This window comes from Acanthochromis polyacanthus, chromosome 10, assembly GCF_021347895.1.
Source record: "Acanthochromis polyacanthus isolate Apoly-LR-REF ecotype Palm Island chromosome 10, KAUST_Apoly_ChrSc, whole genome shotgun sequence".
In the NCBI taxonomy this organism is placed as follows: Eukaryota; Metazoa; Chordata; class Actinopteri; family Pomacentridae; genus Acanthochromis; species Acanthochromis polyacanthus.
In genome coordinates, this window is record NC_067122.1 from 13,433,690 (window position 1) to 13,453,815 (window position 20,126).

The following is a 20,126-nucleotide window of genomic DNA, read 5'->3' on the forward strand; positions in this document are numbered from 1 at the left end:
TCCAGTGCTGCATTTTAATCCTGCTGCTTATGAGAATCACACTTTATTTCAGATTTGCTTTCATGTAATTCTATTATTCATAGTATTTATATGAGAGGGATAACATTCAAACTCTTACCTCCAGCAATATTTTTTGGATTGAAATTTTATATTTTGTAGCCTCATTACCGCTGTCTGACGACACCAAAGGGGGTCCTGGAAATGTTTTTTTCTTAAGAGTCCTGCCCCACCATCCCACCGTGCACCCTGCTGGGCCAGTGAAATCATCATAGCGACATGGCTTGGTTTCTGCAAAGGTTAGATCCATCAACATACATGAAAGCCAGGCCTGAAACAAAGACAAAGGACAACAGGGCTCTAGGGCCACGAGGGCTATGAATAGAAATCGGCCAGAGAGTGTAAGACAGCGTGTTTTGGTGTCTGTTGATGTGCCCCGTGGCCAATCTCTGGAGACACCCTGCCGTTCACCTACCTGTGTGTGTGTTTACATCTGTGTACACATGTTTGTCATCGGCACATAGACCTGCTTGTATCTCTTTTCTTGCAGTTTGATGAGGAGTTCAGTGCACGGCAGGAGGCCCAGGCTGAGTCTCAAAAGAAGGAAGAAAGGATCAAAGAGTTGGAGGGGAAGGTACAGACCCTGGAGTCCCAGGTAAATCCATAAAGAAAAACCCCACTACTCGACAAAACAGTGTTGCATTCCCTGGAGATCTTTATATTCCAGCCCCCACCCCCGGAGAAAGGAAAAAAAAATCAGGGGAAAGAAGATAGTTAAAAATTTGCTGTCTGGAGGCACTTTTAATCAGTTTTTTTTTAAATGGAAAACTAACAGTCATACAAATAAAAATGTTTGTCTTGCAATCATAGCATCAAGAAGTAATGGCGCCACTAGAAAAAGGTTTGATTTGGTCAGAAGGATACCTTTCCACCCCACTTATAGATGTGAAGCTGCAGTAAGTGGAAGTTATCATCCATGCAAGTACATTTGATTTAATAAAGGGTCAATCTCCTTCTTAAGTTGTAGCTCTTTATATGGGCGAATTGCTCTATTGAAGCTTTTCCTATGAAATTCTATCATCACAGAGATGGATTGCATTTCTTTTCCTGGCCTCCACATCATTTCTTCCCAGGCAAAACCTTCCATTTTGAGCACAGAAAATGACTGCTATTTCCCCCTTAACCCAATTCCAAACACTTTAGTGCTACCTTGGGACAAAAGGGCAGTTTGCCTCTCTGCTTAGGGAATTTAATATAAACCACCAATGAAAGATGGCATAGCTACATCCATATCAGAGATGGCTTTCTCTTTCAAAAATTCATGTCTTGTTGCTTATGTTGGCACTTACCGTCTGATAAACTGCACCAGCATGTAGTTTTAACATGGTGTTCTTTTAGTCCTTTAGTAGCAATTCATAGGTCCACAAGAAATGTTGTTATGCTATATGAGCTTTAGCTGTTGCCCATGGCTGAAGTCATCATAATTTTCTCCTTAGAAGTTAATTTGGGTTTAGGTCTCACTGCTGCACTTTAAGGCCCGGTCACACCGCCCGAACTTTGCTGGAGCGTTCCTTGAACGGTAGGGAGGGGGGCCGAATTTCGACAACGCTCGTCACCGCGCACAAAATGGGAAAAAAATCAAAAACACGGGCGTTTGTATACCAACGCTCGCTACCGCTAAACCAACGCTAAAGCAACGCCGGCTTCAGCGGTGCACCGCTAATCCAACGCCCGTGTTTTCGATTTTTTTCCCATTTTGTGCGCGGTGACGAGTGTTGTCTAAATTCGGCCCCCCCTCCCTACCGTTCAAGGAACGCTCCAGCAAAGTTCGGGCGGTGTGACCGGGCCTTTATGTACCTGCATGCTGTGTCACCACTTGTTACCTGCATCTATCACCAAACTGGTTCATCCCTCACTCTCTTCCTTACTTCTGCACACTCATTATAATTAGACCATCACAATTTAGAGTTCCTGTCCTTCTCCTTGGCCTTTTTCTTCATTGCTCTCTCATTCTCTGCATCAGGATGTTTTACCTTTGCGTGCCCTCTTTCCCTTATTGGAGCTTTTTATGTTGTGTTTCCAAGTGTGTTATTCGCTATAACACACCTTCCCCTCACCTTCCCCTGGCAGGCTTGTGTCTTTTGAAGACTGACTTACTGTGGTGCATTAACAGGTAGTGTAGCACAGAGAAGCCCTGGAGAGTCAAACCCTCTTTTCCTCTGTTTGTCTGAATGCTCCTTCAAAGAGCGGTTACTGCTGGAGAGCTGCACGTCAACAGACATCAGCCTCAGCAGAGACACAGGTCATTTGTTTGGCACAAACTTGCATGGATGTGGCGAGAAGGACTTTAGAATACTTTCTATACATTAGAACGTAAAACTACTGTATATCATATTTATAAAATGGGATTACATTTACGCTAGATGTATAGCATGTAAAGATACATATTTTCTTTTTAATATTAATCAATTTAATCTACTCAGGTTTAGGAGTGCAATTAGTTGTCACTGGCATGATGTTTTTGGATTGCTGGGTTGTCTGTACGTTCAACCCCTTTTTTTGTAAATGCAATATATTAGGAACGCCTTCATCAGATTTGGCACAACTGTTCACTTGGACTTGAGGATGAGCTCAATAGATTTTGGTGATAAAAAATTCTAGGTCAATACAGATTCTCTAAACCAATTTTTGGCCTTAACTCAAGAATTCATATGCCAATTAACTGTGGTAAAATTTCACACAAATGTCTAATAAGACTATGAACTGATGGCATTTTTGATCCAAAATGTCCAAGGTAAGCTTCACTGTTAATGTTTTGCAAAAGTACTTCTTTGGCCGTTTTTTAACCGGATAACTAAGAAACAGAATCGAAGATTGTGACCATGTTTCACATATGGTGCCAACCTTGAAACACTCCTGATTGTGTAGATCTTCTGTGCTGCCGGGCTGAAGATGTGTGAAGCATCCATTTTTTTGAATTTATAGCTTATTTGTTTTGCAGCAACAACTGTAGTTGATGCTAGTTTTATTGCCATGGGTCCAACTTGGTCTTCTTTCAGGATGCCAAGCATGACAACACATACTCTCAGGGTTAATCCATGTTAAATCTGACAGAATTCAGAAACCATCTCATGTTGTGTTCATGTTGAATTTCAAAAACATATGAGGTTGCTTATGGCGTACCAGATTTTCCCATACATATACTTCAAATGAACACCAAACAGAGAAACGGATATTTCAATACACATCACAATACATTCCATGTATTTTGAAATACATCATGAGGTTCTATAACAAGAAGCCAAGTGAAGCAGGATATCAGTGCTGTACTAATGGCAACAAAAGAAAAGAGAACAAAAAGCAAGACCAGCAGACATTTAAATGGCTCTCAAGAGTTTACTTTCTGCCGAAAAAAATCAAAAATATATATCCACTGGAGAATGATGATTTCTTTTTCTTTTGTTGCTTTTCTTATAGCATCGATCTCTTAAACTTGTATTGTTCTTTCAGCACTTGCCATAATGTGTTTCAAAAACATGAGATTTATTGTGATGTGTGTTCATTTATCATCAGGTCGTCTGTTTTGTGTTGTTTTCGAGTGACCCCTCTTTTTTTAATATTTGTTTCAATGAACTTAAAACCCTTCGACATATTGAACAATTTGCTCATCGCTCTTCGCTTTGTTGTTGACAGGCTTTGATTGCCCTGGTAACCCTGCTGCATATTTCACACCCCAAATGTTTCCAACTCTGTGCTTCAACAGTGACAAATCACCATGGTTAATTTCTTTTTGTTTACACGTATGCATTTTGAAACAATGTCTCGACGACTGTAGTGAAGGTTGGAGCTCAACCTGAGGAAGGCTGCTCTGTACCAGATTAACTGTAAAACTATGGCGGTTTGTGACAACTTACTTGTCTGAAGTGAAGAAAAGTTCACAGTATTGTTAGCTGTTCAGCTAGCTCACCCACACAACAAACATCCTATTTGTCGATGATTGCAGGATCGAGAACCCTAAGCTTTGCGTTTTTTAAAGTTTGGTTTTAATAGAGACTGCCATGATGAGTCCATTATGATGTAATGGAACTGGTAGGAACCAAAGTTGTGTATGCTGTTTTCTTGTAGTTTTGGGAGCTCAGTGATAGTGTTATATGTCAATTAGCAGTATCTTTCACTCCCATTGGTGTTCACCCCAATTGTGTTGCCTCAAAGTCGAGATTCGTTTAGCTTTATACAGCTTCACTTAGCATCGCCAGTGATCATTTCGCCTGTCATTGCTACATGCATTTAAGTGAGATTGAATGGTCTCTGTTCCTTTTGGTCTCTTCCTGTGTGTACCGGGCTTTACACACTTCAAAATCTTCACTACGTATATTTTATGAGTCTGGACAGACATGAATGTAAACTGCAATTTGACTGTTTGGCCGAGGCATTAAACCATGAGGCAGTAATTATAGTTTCATTTTAATGATGATGATTTAATGAGAGTTTACATGGTGACTTTCTGTGTTAAAGGTGTTTTTAGACATCTAAAATATGCAGGTTCTGTCATAACTCATCTGAGTTGTCTCTGAATTTTAGGCAGGCGTTCACACAGACTGCAACCTTAAGCAACGAACAAAACAAGTGTCATCCTCTCAGACAGTTGTGATTCTGCCACTTCAGGAAGACTAAGCTTTAAGAGTGCGTTTTGAAACCTATTCCGCATTTGACACAGTTCTGTAGAAAAGCCATTAACTGTGAGAGCGCAGAACCTTTAAATCGGTGTGAGGACACGCATTCAGTTTGTCCATCAAAGCAGCTGTGCGATCGCTGTCGTTTCGCTGAATATGAATGAAGTGGGAGCTAACCCTAACCTTTCATCTCCTAGACTGAATTCCTGTCAGATATTAAAACACATGCACGCCTGAGTCGCTTCTCCTCACCTTGTTTGTGAACCAACACATTTAATGAGAGTCTTTCTCCGGGAACTTTGGCATTGTAACAAGCAGGCTGTTTGATGTGTCTGTTTGATTATCTCCCAATTGAGTTGAATGGAGGTTCTGCTTGTAAACATCACCAAAGGACATCGAAATCACAACAAAGTGGAACTCATCCACCCTTTCCCAAACCTTTGCTTGCAACCATTCAAGGCACAAAAAAGGGGAAACGATTCATTGAATTGGCTGTGGATGTGATGAATAATGTAGCACTGCAGTGGTACACTGGAGCAGTCTGCGCAATCCCATTAATAGGTTTTAACAACCTGGCGGTCTTGTAGCTGACCCAGCATGGCCCCAAGAGGAGCTGGAGGTGTAGTCGACCACTTTCTCTGTCTTTTACTGCCAGACTGCCTTCTACCCTGTCTGATTATAGAATTTGATTCAACTGATAATGACAGCAGGAGTCACAATGTAGTAACTATTATGGATGCTTTGTTGTTGTGAGATGGAGCCAATTCAGTTGTTAAGTCAAAAGTACTTACATTTATTGTCATTCAAGTGTGTCATAAATGTATCTGTACATTAACAGGCTTGCTTCATATGGAGGTCAAACGAGTGACACTTCTCAGAGAGCAGAACAAGTCATACCTGCTGAAAATCTCACTGATGTGTTCTTAAAAACTTAGTTATCTCAAAGCCTCTAACTTTTAATCCCTGAGGATGAAGAATAAAATGAAATTTGTCTTTGCTTTAAATATCACACTTTACTACCACCAAAATGAAAGTTCTTTTTAAGCTGCCGAAAGTTTCCATCTCTTTTCCATTATACATATTAAATATTTAGTTCTCTACAGTCCATAGTAAGAGCCAAGAGGTGTTCTGTAGGAATGACTCTATAAAAATGTTACATTTCAGGTGCTGTTGGAATATGTTCCCATCCTTTTTCTTTTGGCAAGGTTGCACAGAATGAAATATCAAAGCAAAATGGGTACATTTCTAAAACAAAGACTGCACAGTGAAATCAATGCCCATCACACATCTAAGAGTGTTGATTTGAAATGCATTTTGTGATGCCAAAAAAGAGGAAAAGATGGAAATGGAAGAAGGGTTTTGAAGGTACACCAACTGTCAGCCTTGTTCCTTTCATGCAGTCATTGCTCTACACTGATGTTCCTTTGAACATAGATTACATCTTGTTTTAGGTGTAAAAGTACAGTACACTCTGCCTTTTGCACATCAAATGGCTCATTCATGCAAAATGGGAATATAACACTGTACTACCATTCTCATTAACTGTGCAAGGGTCTTCCTCTTTTCTGGCTTTATTGTGTTTCGTGTGAGTACTGTATCTGTTCTAGTGTACTAGTGTTCTTCTCTGTCTATCTAACCCATCCCCATTTGTGCCTCTTTGTTGCCCTCTGTGTCTGTTGTAATGTGTGTGTTCCCATGGTGTGTATCTGTGGTGTGTGTGCGTGTGTTGTATCTGCACAGTTAACTATTGAAAAAGACAAGCTCAAAGAGGCTCAGAGACTCATCAGGGAATCTGAAGCCAAGGTGGGTGTCCCCTTTGCATGTGTGGCCCGTAGCACAATATCACATTTAATCAGTTGCAAATCCAAGAAATAAACTGGATTTTGGTGTTTTGTTGGAGAAAAATCTCGAACTGATCATGAGACTGATTTTTTTTTATCCTCTTTGTTCTCTCTGCATGTTTTCCCCTTGTATATAAAGCATTACATTTTAAATCTATCTATGATTTACCTGCAAATTCTACTATTTGTTTTGTTACTTGTTTCACAAATCTTGTTATGCAAGACAACAATCTCAAACTGGAATGCTATATTTATCATCTAAATGTAATAGAAAATATGATGGAATGCTTTATGTCTTGGCATTGCCAATCCACAAAAACAAATAACATTCTGAAAAAAAAAATCCTTTATTTAAGTACATATCAATTGAAAGCATATAGTGATCTCCAGAGTTGTTTTTAACCACAGACATTGTGTGCGTGTTTAATGCAATTTTCGTAAGTAAACACTTGTAATTGAATTTCTCTGTCAGAGATGAGATTGGGGTAAAGATTTAATCACATAGCATTCAGAGTTAATTACCTGCCACGCTGACCTCCCCATTGAGTCCAGAACAGTATGAATCCAAATTGGATGGGTTAGATTTTGTATTAGCCTGGTTGTCTGTAGGATCTGCTAAAATAACATCAGTTTAAAATGATCACCCTCACAAGCCGGCAAGAAGCATGCACTTAAAACATAGCGCATAATATTCATATTAGAAATGTACATCGATGTTACAGAAAATGACTGGGAAGTTGATATTTTTGGGGTCCAAAAGGACATTATTAACTGTATACTGTAAGTTTCTAAAATGATTGCTAATGTGGATACATACTCATGTTTTTTTTCTGTATCTTGCATCTCTACCACGTTCAAATCACATGTAGCTACTTAATTACAATGCAAAACATGACATTTGATGTAGTCCCATATGAGTTCAGTGAAAAATGGCCATTATAATTTAAGGGAAAAAAGCACAGTTACTTATATATTATACAACTTCTTTGGGATGTTTGTTTTCTTATGTAAAGAGGAAGACGCCAGTGGTAGTGGTATAGCATCCCAAGAGTTCCATGTTACATTGGGCTTATTATTATTGGGTAGATCAGAGAGAGAGGTGGATAGAGAGATAGAAACTCACAGGGCTCCTCAGTATGGAAACAACTGCGCTCTAATTTAGCAGCTAATTTGTTTCCATTCTCTCATATTAATCTTAAAAGAGAAAACGGGCCACGGAGGGCTCGAGATTGACAGACATGTAATCATTGGATGTGGATTTTCACTGAAGGGCTCTGGGCAATCTGTGTAAGAAGCTCCTTGCAGAACACCTTTTTAATTTCGGCCCTAATAAACAATCCACCAATGCTATTATGCAATAAAACACTATGTAATGTCTTTAAATATGAAGCCAATTACATTTTGCGCACACAATCAAGTGACTGGGGAAAATGCAAATAGTGGGGAATTGGTTTTGGAAATGAGAAGTGCAAGAGGAAATGCTTTTTGGTAAGAGCCGGCATCTAATCAGCTCTGAAGATCAAACCCTGTCGGAGGTTGGGTGTCTGTAATTGTGATATTTGCATAATGTTTTTTCTTGTTAAACATTTTTCTATTGGCCCAACTTTCACCTGCGTATGTGCTGCGTGTGATAATGCTGACATGTCAAAGGACTGAAAGACTTTGTCTTATCGGTCGCAGGTTATAACTCCATTCCTGTCTACAGTTTAATAGCCCGCCATTGTGAGGCCTCATAATGAACACTTGATGGGAAACCTACATTCTTATCTGTAGCGAATTGAAACAGTGGTTATTCACAGGTTTTTTACCAACATTTTTTTCAGTATTTACAAACATATACATGGGGATTAGTGAACACAGTAGTTCAACCTCTTGGCCAACTCTTCATATAAAGGAACATTTTCTCAGAAGTGTTTCAGCATTCTCCTAAAATCAAACCAAATGGTTGTGTTTACCATCACTACTGTAAATAGGATTTGTGCCTTCCATGGACAAGTGCTGTATAAACACATACTAAGGATTTCAGCACAGTCTTTTGAACATATTGAGCAAAACTGCATGTTTTGTGAAAAAAAAAATTAAAAAGAAATACATCCAAGTTATAATTACATTGATCCAATATTGTGTAGGGTTAGAGTTGGGCTGCCCAAATCATCTCATCTACATGCAGTATAGATTAAAGATGCCACTGTGTAATATCAGAAGTCAAATCCTTCAAAAATGCGTCCCCTGTTACTAATAGCATTATTTCTAAATTTACAAGCAGAGTATCTCCTACTAGAAAGACTATATTGAAAATACAGACCATGAAGTACAAACTAAATGACACAAAAGTGACTATATATGTGTGATCACTGAAACAAAACTGATTAGAGCTGTGATTTTCTATTAGCCTAATTATATGAGCACGGTTAAAAAATGAGCTCAGAACACCAGAACTCTCTCAATTCCAGAGTTACAACTGTGTTTATCTATGTGTCAGCGTCATGACTCCACATGGAAAAGAATAGTCAGGGTAATTTAAAAATCTGATTGTGAAATATCACAACCATAAAAGAGGATACAGGAAGACTGAAGAGCAACTAAAAACAAAATGTAGTTGAAGTAGTAATCAGGAGGTTTAAGATGAGCCAGAGTACTGCTGATCAGAGTCGCGGTGGCTGTCCTCCTAAAATGACACCACAGACTGTCCATAAAGTAGTACCGAAAACCAGGTGGTAAAGTGCTGAGGACTGGCACATGAATGTCTGCGGATATACCAAAAATAATGACATAATAATGATCAAGAACACACTGACACAAGAGTATCGAAAGAAGGAAAAAGTAAAAAGTTTGATCTTGCCATGTGCTGTATGTCGCCTGACTTGAAACCGACAGAACAGTTTAGGGGTACTGAAAAGAGAAAGTTGGAGCAACTTATTCCCTTCAGCAAAGAACAACTGAAAAAAAAATGTCTGTCTTCTCAAAAATGTGTCATTCTCCATGCTAAGAAGGACTGAGTCTGTCATCAAAGATCAAAGTACACCTATGAAACATCAAAATCAAACATACAATATTGGACAAGTAGATCAAAAAATATCTGGTTATGGGTGAGGTAAAATATAAGAAAAAAATGAGGTTGTCATTAAAATGCCCATTTTTAGCACACAGTAACAAAATATTAATGCAAAAGTCATCTTGGGGATATTTTCTGTAGCATATCTAACTGCATGTCACAACAATGTGAGACAAAACATACTGGATACTTTTCATTCTGAAATACGTGAAGGTTTGCATCAGTTAAACATTGTTTGTCACGGCACAAACATGCCAAGTGACTTTCATTCATCAGGAACACCAGATTCACGTTTGAAATAAACTAAAGGCAATCTCCCTCACAATGTGGGCCACCACTGACACCTGTGTCCTGTATTGACAGATTGCAGCTGGACCGACTGCACCTGGAGCGCCACCTCCACCGCCGCTACCCGGAGGTGCAGCTGTTCCACCTCCTCCTCCGCCCCCTCCTCCCCCACCCGGGGGCTGTCCCCCACCGCCTCCGCCTCCTCCCCCACTCCCCGGCCACGCTGGCATTCCACCACCACCTCCGCCGCCCCCACCACCAGGTGGAGGACCTCCCCCACCACCACCGCCCCCTGGGTGCGGGCCGCCACCTCCTCCGCCCCCCTTCGGTGGCCCAGGTATGCCTCCTCCACCTCCTGCATTGCCTGTCATCAAGCTGCCTTACGGACTGGAGACCAAGAAGACCTACAAGCCTGAAACTGTGATGAAGAGGGTCAACTGGACCAAGGTATGCTTATCAGAGCATCCATTCACTGTAATATCCTCACATTCACTGATATTATTATTAATTTGAGACTGTAAGGGGAATAGTAGTCTCATGTTTTTATATGAAGTGCTGTCTGATCTGTTTGCGATCGCACATACTTACATTTTGCAGAAGATACAAAGTTGAAGGTTCAAACCAAAAAGAGCTCTATACAGATGCACTCCTAATCTAGCAGTCGTTCAGCCAAAGGCCACAATATTCCACACTCAACACCCGATTGAAAGGATTCAGCAGTAAACAATTTTCACTGCTCAAATGTCTGTGGATCTTCACATTCTAAGCGTAATTGAATGAAGACTTGTTTGTTTAATGTTCCATCACATTTGAATACAATTTCAATGGGACATTTGCTTGCATCTGGGCTCTATTTTACTATAGATAATGAACCCATTGCCCCAGGAGTTCTCAGCATTAATTTAATGGTTCTTCACTGATACATGTGTGACCTTGCATTTTAGTCTAAAATTACTGACTGTAAGCAAAAATAACAGGCTCGTTGTTTTGGCATCATGTTAATAGTGCAAGTTATATTTAATGGTTTTAGTGGAATCACGCCACGTATTCACTGGAAGAGCACTCGGAGAGTTCTGTCCTCCGCCAAGGCCAATGCCCTATGATGCAATTTTAAAGAAAGTGATCCACATTCTCACCAAAATTTAATGGACTGTTCCTTTGTCTGTGCTCTACCTCTTCACAAAGTTTCAGCCATTTATTAAAAATAAATGTTTGGGGCCATTGCAGTTAGCTTTTCAGGTTTTCCTTGTTTTCGAATGTGTAAACAATCAGGCATATTTTTCTTTCAGTGGCACATTATTTATTCAACATCAGAACAACAAATGATAGCTATAAAGAGAGAAAGAAATGTGGAAATTGAAGACAATGTTGACTATTGTGTTACAAGTGGCCTGTCATGGCTTGAATCATCAGTCATTTCAAGAATTCTTTAAAATGCCAAATATGCAAATGCTTGACTGTGTGTGGGAGTTTCCTTGGCAGTATGTAAAATTGTTAATAGTGTCACACAGCAGTATGGGCTATCATACCCACGGTGTAAACAATAGGGAAAACAACAACTTGGTTTTGAGTGTCTTCATACCAGGTCTGCGTGTTTGTTTGTGCCTTGATATTTTAAAAATCATTTCTTATTTTCGTGTGCAGTGTTTTCCTCAGGTTTTGCGTACATCATTTGTGTGTATGTAGTGTGGTGCAACATGCCCATTGTCTAGGAAGTGTACAGAAACAGGTTCATGTGTAGGAGCATTAACCTTGCCTCCACAGGAAATGTGGTTTGGTGATGCAAATGCAATTCATAACCACCTGAGTCTATGTCTGTGTCTCTTGTGTCGATTAAGTGGGACACGAGCTGTCTGCCTTCTCAATGTGCAGCAGATGGAAGTATGGGAGTGCCAGGAGCGACTAGGATTTGGTTGTATAAAGAAGAAAGTGGAAAGAAAAGATATTTTTCATGCCTACATCCCCTTTGTCCCTTTGTTACAATGTTAAGAGAAACAGTGTCCAACTTGACCATAGTTTTTATGTCAGCATGTGGGTAGCTCCAAGTCCAGGATGTGCTGCAACACGTGCTCACAGATCTACACATGCATGCTAATAAGACATATGTGATTGCATGCATACAGTACATTTTTACATAGTGTGGCTAATTATATTTGCAATTACAGTACAAGTCCTCCAATCAAGCAGGAGATGTGGCGGAAGTGCATCATAGCCAGAAGCAGTAGAACAAGCCTCTCACATGGGACAAGCTCATCATCAGCACACACTGGGAAATGTCAGCTTTGTTTAAGTGCTAAATGAATTTTAAATCAGTTATTGTTTCCTGCATGCACTTTCATATTAGTCTATCAGTAATTCCCACAGAATATTATTAGTGAAGATTAAGTAGGGTACTCTGCAAATGACAAAATAAACAACACACATATAATTTAGTTCTAGAGTCCCTGTCAGCCAGAAACCCATTACAATTTATATAATTACATTTTAATATAATATTACAGTACTAATTGAGAATATCTGTAAACATATGAGAATGACAGAACAAAAGGAAACATGGATGCAATGGGATGAAGAAAATAACTTCTGTTGTACAGAGCACCATGAGACTGGCTCATGTTTTGGCTTAACATTAGCGCATTAGCTCCCATTGTAACCAGTGCCTTTACTCAGACAATGAGATGTCATCTTTATTCTGCAGAGACCCGGCAGGAAAATCCAAGAGTTGCCTACTGAGCTGAATGCTAAATACCAAAATATTAAGAAAATTAGAAAACAAATGCCTGCTCATCCAGTCTTATATTAGGCATTTAACACTTTATTTTAACTGTGACATGATAACAAACACACACAATAAAAATGCCCCAGTACTTTCCAAATGCATGAAACCTGAGTTACATGTTATATGGCACATCTGTCCCAGAGATCAAACTATTTCATCAATTAATTCACACCCTCCTCCTTGTGTGACAGTCATACTTTTGGTGCTACATTATGGTAATGCTCCATCATTGTTTAATCTGTTACATAGTAAATGTTGAACTGAAGCAGGACTTTACTTAGCAGTCATGTTGTAAATTAAATCACAGTCACAATTCCCAGAATATTTCAGGCCTTAAAAAAATACGTGATTGTCAGCTTCCACATTCAACACACAGCAGAATAGAATTGTTAAAATGATTTATAATATCTGTTTTTCTCTGGACTGATATAATTTTTAAATACACAGGAAGCTTTTTTGTTAACATTGTCGTGCTAAAAATATTTCATGACAAGTTAATAAACCAATAACAATGCAATGCAAAGCATTCGTTGGTTTGCTCTGAAATCTTTGATGATTCATTTGCTTTATTTGTTATTATTATTAGTAGAAGTTTTTAGTAGCAGTAGCAGTGATCGTTGCAGTGAAACACTAAAATATCTGAGCTATGGATCATTACATTATTGAATTTTGTCTACATTTTCTGGTTCACCTTTTCTCTAAATTAAGCTCTCACAGACATGACAGATGTGTTCCAGGACTTTAAGTGGGTTTTATGAGAGCAAATAAGAGTACAGAGGCACTTTGTTATCTATACTCAATACCAAAACGAGTTCATGTTGAAAGTTTCATAAGCCTCCATTAAAGCAGACTATCAGCTGGAACTCTGTCTGTGTTGCGTAAGTGTTTTGCTTACACCTCTTTCTCTGTGTAATTACTGCGGCATTGAAGAGGTTAATAGCAGCGGTGCAATAGTTCAAGTGCTAGTCTCGGCCTTCGATAAAAAGCCACAACAGTAGTACTTTATGAGCTCTTACCGCAGCACTTAACACAATGTACGGTAGAAGCAGTGTAGTGTCACACACATTATTAGTTAGTAATAACTGAAACATGTCAGAGGGGTTTGTTTGTATTTGAACCTCTCTGTCTGCTGTGAGAGTTTCCTGTCTACTGAGCAGTACAGAGGGAATGAGGGAGGCGGGGTTAGAAAGCATCCCTGTGGCTACTATCGTCTCAGTTTGTAGGTGCTTTGGTTGCATTTTAGAAGCCCTCCTGCTTCACCCAATTCTAGCAAAGGAAAGTGTACAAACTTGATGTGGCCTATGCACACTTCATCATTTAGCATGGCTATATTCATGTGATTTGTCATCATCTGAAAAACTGCATTCCAATTTCTTGTTGCTTTTGGGTTTTTCGTGTTCACCACTTGAAGGCAAAAGATGCTACAGAAAGCATGTGTGTCCGCACACAGAAAAACACTCACAAACCCCATCTCCAGTGAGAAGAACTTTTGAGTGGCAGCTTGGTGGAATGACGGTTTCTGATTGTGGTGATAATGGGATCCTTGTGTCATTGCAGATAGTGCCTCAGGAAATGGCAGAGAATTGCTTCTGGATCAAAGTCAAAGAAGAGAAGTTTGAGAATCCTGACCTATTTGCTCAGCTCTCCCTCTGCTTCTCCTCACAGAGCAAAGGTAAGGAGGTGTCATCTCTCTCTACCTTAATTAATCTAATCATACATGCTTCATTTAGGCTCTCCGGCAATAGATGCCAAGCTACTTTCATCTTGTGACAACAAATTTTTCTCATAGAAATGTTAATTATCTTAAAGCCAAGCCCCTTTTCCTCTGCATTTTAATGCTATGTCTTTCTGCTCTCAATTCAGATCTCTATGCTAATTAGAGATAGCAGGGCTCTTGTTGCAGTGTGTTTATGAGTCTTTGAGAAAGTTAGAAATGCCATGTGGCTGCACATTGTATTTGTTCTTTCTTTGTACCCATTGAGTTGTTTCAGATCAGTTTTTTTGGTGTGTGTGTGTGTGTGTGTGTGTGTGTGTGTGTGTGTGTGTGTGTGTGTGTGTGTGTGTGTGTGTGTGTGTGTGTGTGCGTGCCAGCATGGTGGTGTGCACTTGCTTGAACTTGTACATATATGTGTGAACTCAGAGCAGCTATGCTTGGTTTGCGTCTTGCCTTTTCCAGTCCAGTAGGCCAATCTTCCATCAGGGAAGATGGGAGGCTTTGGTGAAGGAAGCTCTGGGAGTTTACTTGTAGCGGCCAGTTTGTTTCTCAGATACACAACCAGGCTACCTAACTTGCTGATGAATAACACCAGCAGTGCAGAGCAAGTTTGTTTTTATATGCAAGAGGGTGTGTGAAGGCACTTGATGTATTCCTCCCATGACAATTTGAGTGTTTTCCACTTCTTTGACAGTGTGTGTGTATTTATGTGTGTGCAGCACACCCCTCTAATTCTAGCAGCAGTGGGAGGGGAGAAGTCAGAGCCCTGTCAAGCGCAGAACAGTCAAATCGGAGCTCTGTCAGCGTGTGTGGACATAACTATACAGAATCCTCTAACTTTTCCCTTATACCCACCGTCTGTTTGGACACCAGTCAGCCCGCCAGCAGCTTCTTTCTCTCTGTTTCTCACAGCCTCAAGGTCTACAAACTAGACTCCGCTCTCTTTTTTTTTCTGCACTGTGAAATAAATAGCAATTTTCCCTGGGCTGCCGCAAGGTGATTTACTGGCATAATACAGATGGAAGGAGAATGCAGGTTGGAAAGAACAGTTGTTGCAAGACTTAATGAAGTGACAGGGGTGGGCTTGGTAGCTATTCCACTCTTTTCTTCACCAGAGAATATCTGCCAGATGCTTTAAAAAAAAAAAAATCTAAAGTATTTCAAGGTCAAGATGCCCATTTAATTTTAAAAAAATTCGGTTTTATTTGACTAATTAGTTGCTATTGAAGAAGACTTTGTAAACATTATGTTTAAAGCAGAACTATGTGTTGCAGAGCACAGCTGTTAAAAAATACATTTTCAGATGGCTTCTTAGAATAAAATACAACTTAACATTTGGAGTTCCACAGACATATGGCTGTAATTCAGCTTTAAATGTCCTTTTAAATTCTTTATTAAATTCACTTTCTCACCCACTGGGGTTTAAAAAAAAAGCTCTATAGATAGTCCATATTCCCGCTGGCAGGGTAGGAATTCATGATCCAGCATTTCCCCCGGGAGTTACCTTTGCTGGATCCCTATCAATTACCCCTGCAGCGACTTCACTGAATCAGCTCTTTTCCCTCTATTGTTGAAACAGAACATGATTTGCTCATGAATGAAAAATGCTGTTTAATGTTTGATATCCACCCCCCACCCCTTCAGTGAAGTTGGAAGTCAATGAGAGGAGCTTTGATGTAGATGGTATTGCAGAAAAGGTGCTAGATGGGATTTTCCTAAAATGAGGTAGTAGTTCATTTGTTTTCCTCTTTTCAATGTTTCATGATTCATGCACTATATTCAAATGCATTCCATCTGCAGATAACTGTGCTTGAACATTAAACATTTTGTTACAAAGATCCCCGCCTCATTTCCACTTTGACTCTGACCTCCTGTATATGAATGTTGAGTCAACTTTCATCTCAACCCCGGTTGTTTAACTGATACTGTTGGAGTTTAAAGTGGTTTTTGGGGGTTCAGGTGGTGAGGCCAATGCTTGCAAGATTAATTCCTGAGGTCTTTCGCTCTCATTGTGCCCTCTCATTGTAACTACGGACCATAAATCCTTTGTGCTGATTTGACAAACAAGTCACTGGTGAAAACCGACGTCATTTGTCTGGGATATTGCCACAGCTTTGTTTTTATTGCACACATACACACTTGTTGGTTTTCCTTTGCTTCTTTGTGGTACCTCCATCTTTGCCACACGGACGTGGATATTTATAAGTAAAGCACACTTTGGGGGCCCAGTGTATCGTGAAAGATGAGGCAAGCAGGTGCAAATGCCTTCCCTGCAGAGCTGCCCCCAGAAAATGGTGCAAAAAAGGCTTCTGTTATCTTCACGTTCCTTGGGATTCTTGCTTGTTACTTCTATTGTTGAAGAACAACACTTTGGCAGTAAAAGGAAAAAAAAAAGAATCACTTTAACAGCCCCCAATTTTCAGATGCTTATTGCGCTCAGAGGCCCCTAAAACAACTGAGAATGCAAGACTGTCATCTCCCCTGCTGCTTTTATGAGTCTTACTGTTTAATGAGCTTTACCAAGAAAAGGAAATGATAATCAAGAGGGATTTCAAGCTCGGCTTCAATCTTATAAAAGTGGCTCTTTATTTTCTTTTTGGTTTTTTTTGTCATTTATTATGAGATGGGTCTTTGGCCTAAATGAAAACTTACACGAGTCGGTTCTCTGGTACTTGGTGGCCATAGACATGTAACTGATGATGTCGTACTGGAAGCAGTGACCAGTTTTGCACTTTTTTCACATGCCTCAGAAAACAAAACGAAACAGAACAATACCAAAAAAATAAAAAAGACGTTTCAACCATGCGTTACAAACAGCAGTTTAGTTAACTGCTTTTGTTGCTTTTATGCACATAGTATATATGACATGCACATCTAAATATGCAACATAACATATACATGTAAGAAAATATTTTATTTAAATAGCAGTGCTTTCCTCTCTTGTCACACTCATGTTTCACGGACTAGAGATAAGAAATGTGCAAATATTGCATCACTATATATTAATGTAATTTCATATAAATATGCTCAGAATGAATTATGACCTGGAATTTAATTAGTTGGATATTACAAACAACGTGTTGACAATAAATCCACAGTTAACCAGAAGAAATAGCAAATTAACCTGAATTAATTGTTACGCCACTTTGAAACAAAGGTAGTAATTGTTTAGTTTTTTTTTTTTTTTTAATTTGAAGCCAATGTGTTCATTAACTAGTCCCACAGAAATTAGGTTAAGGTTCCAGTTTTCTGATTTTTTTTTTTTTTGCCAATTTTGCAATTAGAGCCCAGTGTGCCATGCTTTGATATAATGCCTTTCTATTATCAGAAAAAAAAATACTGCAGCTTCTTTTTTTCTTTTAATGTAAAGAGCAGCCTTTTGATAAATCCTATTTCTGTATTTGCTTTTATTTTTCTATTCACAAAATAGCATTAATCCTGTTTGTAATATCAGCCTTATTCTCATGGTATGCAGCATTCTGTGTCACTGTGGGAGGAATGTACCATGTTATTACTTTTTTTAAATTGAAAATGTGTTGCACTTAAATGTACACTTCATTCACTGATGTCAAGGCAGGTATTTCACCTTTGGCACCATTGTGAGCTTCATGATCGGAAAATTGTTCCCACCCACACATAGAACTGGAAAATCTGTTAGCACAGATAGACATCTCTATTTTCTCTTCTTCACCACCCAGGTTTTCACATCTTTTTAAGCCATGTACAAGACATTAAATGAAGCCTGCAGAACACCTGGCAATGCCATAGAGTTATTTTAATTACCTTTCAAAGAGTTTTTTTTTTTTTTATTCTTGCTTTCGTTCCTTTGTCTTTTTCCCTCTTTTTTTGCCTCGGCTGTATTGGCTTTTTCCTTTTTCTTTACACTCTTCTCCATTGACTTGGCTCTGTTTTTTTTACTCTCATCTCCCCTCAGTTCGCTTTATCAATCAGTGGGTTGTGCCTTTGTACGGCTCTTGGGATCAAATCAGATTCACTCTGGGATTGAATGTGTGTAGCCATGGCCTCCTGCATTTGAAAGGCAATTCATTCAGCTGGAACTTTGCAGTTCAATTTGAAACAAGATTGATGTTGGCAAACTTCACACCCCCTTTCTTCCAAAATGTTTCCTCCATTGCCCACATCAATTGCTGACGGACAAAGGGCACATGCCACTTTGTAATGGTGATGTCTGGGCTCCTCAGCAGAAACAACATAAAGAAAGAAAGGCGGTTACTCAGCGACAACTGAATGCCTTTAATATACTGTATGTTTCAGAATGCAGAAAGTCAGAATTATGTAAAATGACCTCTGATGATTAATAACAGTCAGGTGCATATTCCCATCTCCAGTCATTGATTAAACACAATAAAGATCATCTTTATGAAATCCTAGATGTCGGAATCTGTGTTTGTTAGATGCAGTTTTGACGTTAAAAATTTAATTTAAAATTCAATAGGCCCATGTAAAATAGGCCTATTGAAAATATGCCTACATCCCATGAAAGCCAAGGTCTACATATGAACTAGCTACACAAGTACTTCTTGTAATAAGACTGAAAAGGAGAAATTGTTACCAAAGAAATCCAAAAATAGATTTGAAAATACACACACCGAAAAAGAAAGAATGGTTTAATTGTAAACAAATACACCTCTGAAAGAATTTTAAACATATTTTTGGGCATTATGTTAATTTTTTCCAGTTGTCTTTAATAAATACTGTAATAAGCAAACACAGCAATCCCTCTCTTATTTCTTTTACATTTCACTTTACCTTTAAGTGTTTTTTGTTACCCTCGTCAAACCGTGTTATCACTGTAAAGGTCAGTTCTGGAACGGTAACTTGGTAAAAACCGGACTACAAGTGACAGCTGCAGTCATCCGCCCCCTCATCACAAAGGATTTGATCAAATCCTTCAGGAGTTCTCCTCACTCTCACACCCATTTTCCTTTACCTCTGTCTCTGCAGCTCTACCCCACACACACTCTCCCCACTGAGCCAATGTGGTGTGCACACCAGCAGATTCTCAATCCCTGCTACAAAGCCCCAGCAGCAGGGCGGTAATGACCCGGCCACAACAGCAGTAATGATGGAATCAGTGGGGGTTTAGCTGGCTCTCTGACTCTCCCTAATAAGTCCCCTAATAACTCTGTTAACATCAGGGTTGACCTGGCCACCGGATCAAACACACTCACGCCTGGTCGGCCACCTCACATGGCACTTGGTAACCTCTCAGACAGGAAGACTGTTGCTGATCAGTGCACTTTGTGCTGTGGCCCCTACTGTGGCTGTTCGGTACACAGCTATGGACTCAAGTTTTGGCTCACAGAATTTTCGAAACAATGGCTGCTACTCAAAGTATTTTAATCCCTTTAAGCTGCATTCATTTAACAACAATATGTCTTGTTAAAAAAAACCTTTGAAAAGCTTGTTGCTCTTGAAAAACATATCCCAAGACTATTATTGAAGCTCTGCCTTTTTAGATACTCACAATGTAATAAGGGCCTTAGTCTAATGAGTTTGAGCTCAACTCAAGACACTACAGCCCACTGTGGAATAGTCTGCCTTGTTTTGATAGTGTGTGTACAATGATAAGCTCATGATATTTTCTATGTTGGAATGTTGGGACGTCAGGCTTGATAGTTTGCCGTGTTTCCCTGGAGAACACGGCTGTTTATTGCTGATTATGTTAATTGAGAGTAGGGAGCAGCCGCCAAGGCAGCTTCCTCCGTATGTTTGTCCTGAGCCATTCTTCTCTTGAAATATCTCCCTTTCTATTTTC

General features: G+C 39.5%; 1 protein-coding gene across 6 annotated transcripts in view; it reads left to right on the forward strand.

The window, feature by feature from the left end:
* Window positions 1–20,126, forward strand: part of diaph2 (diaphanous-related formin 2) — a 388,183-nt gene that overhangs the window by 135,482 nt on the left and 232,575 nt on the right. For 5 of the 6 annotated variants that reach the window (XM_051954583.1, XM_051954588.1, XM_051954585.1 and 2 more), the window contains 4 exons: window positions 548–652; window positions 6,411–6,473; window positions 9,930–10,301; window positions 14,191–14,305. In XM_051954583.1, the coding sequence (XP_051810543.1) occupies window positions 548–652; window positions 6,411–6,473; window positions 9,930–10,301; window positions 14,191–14,305 (655 nt within the window). The remainder of the gene's footprint in view (window positions 1–547; window positions 653–6,410; window positions 6,474–9,929; window positions 10,302–14,190; window positions 14,306–20,126) is intronic. The other variant, XM_051954587.1, reaches the window with a different exon arrangement.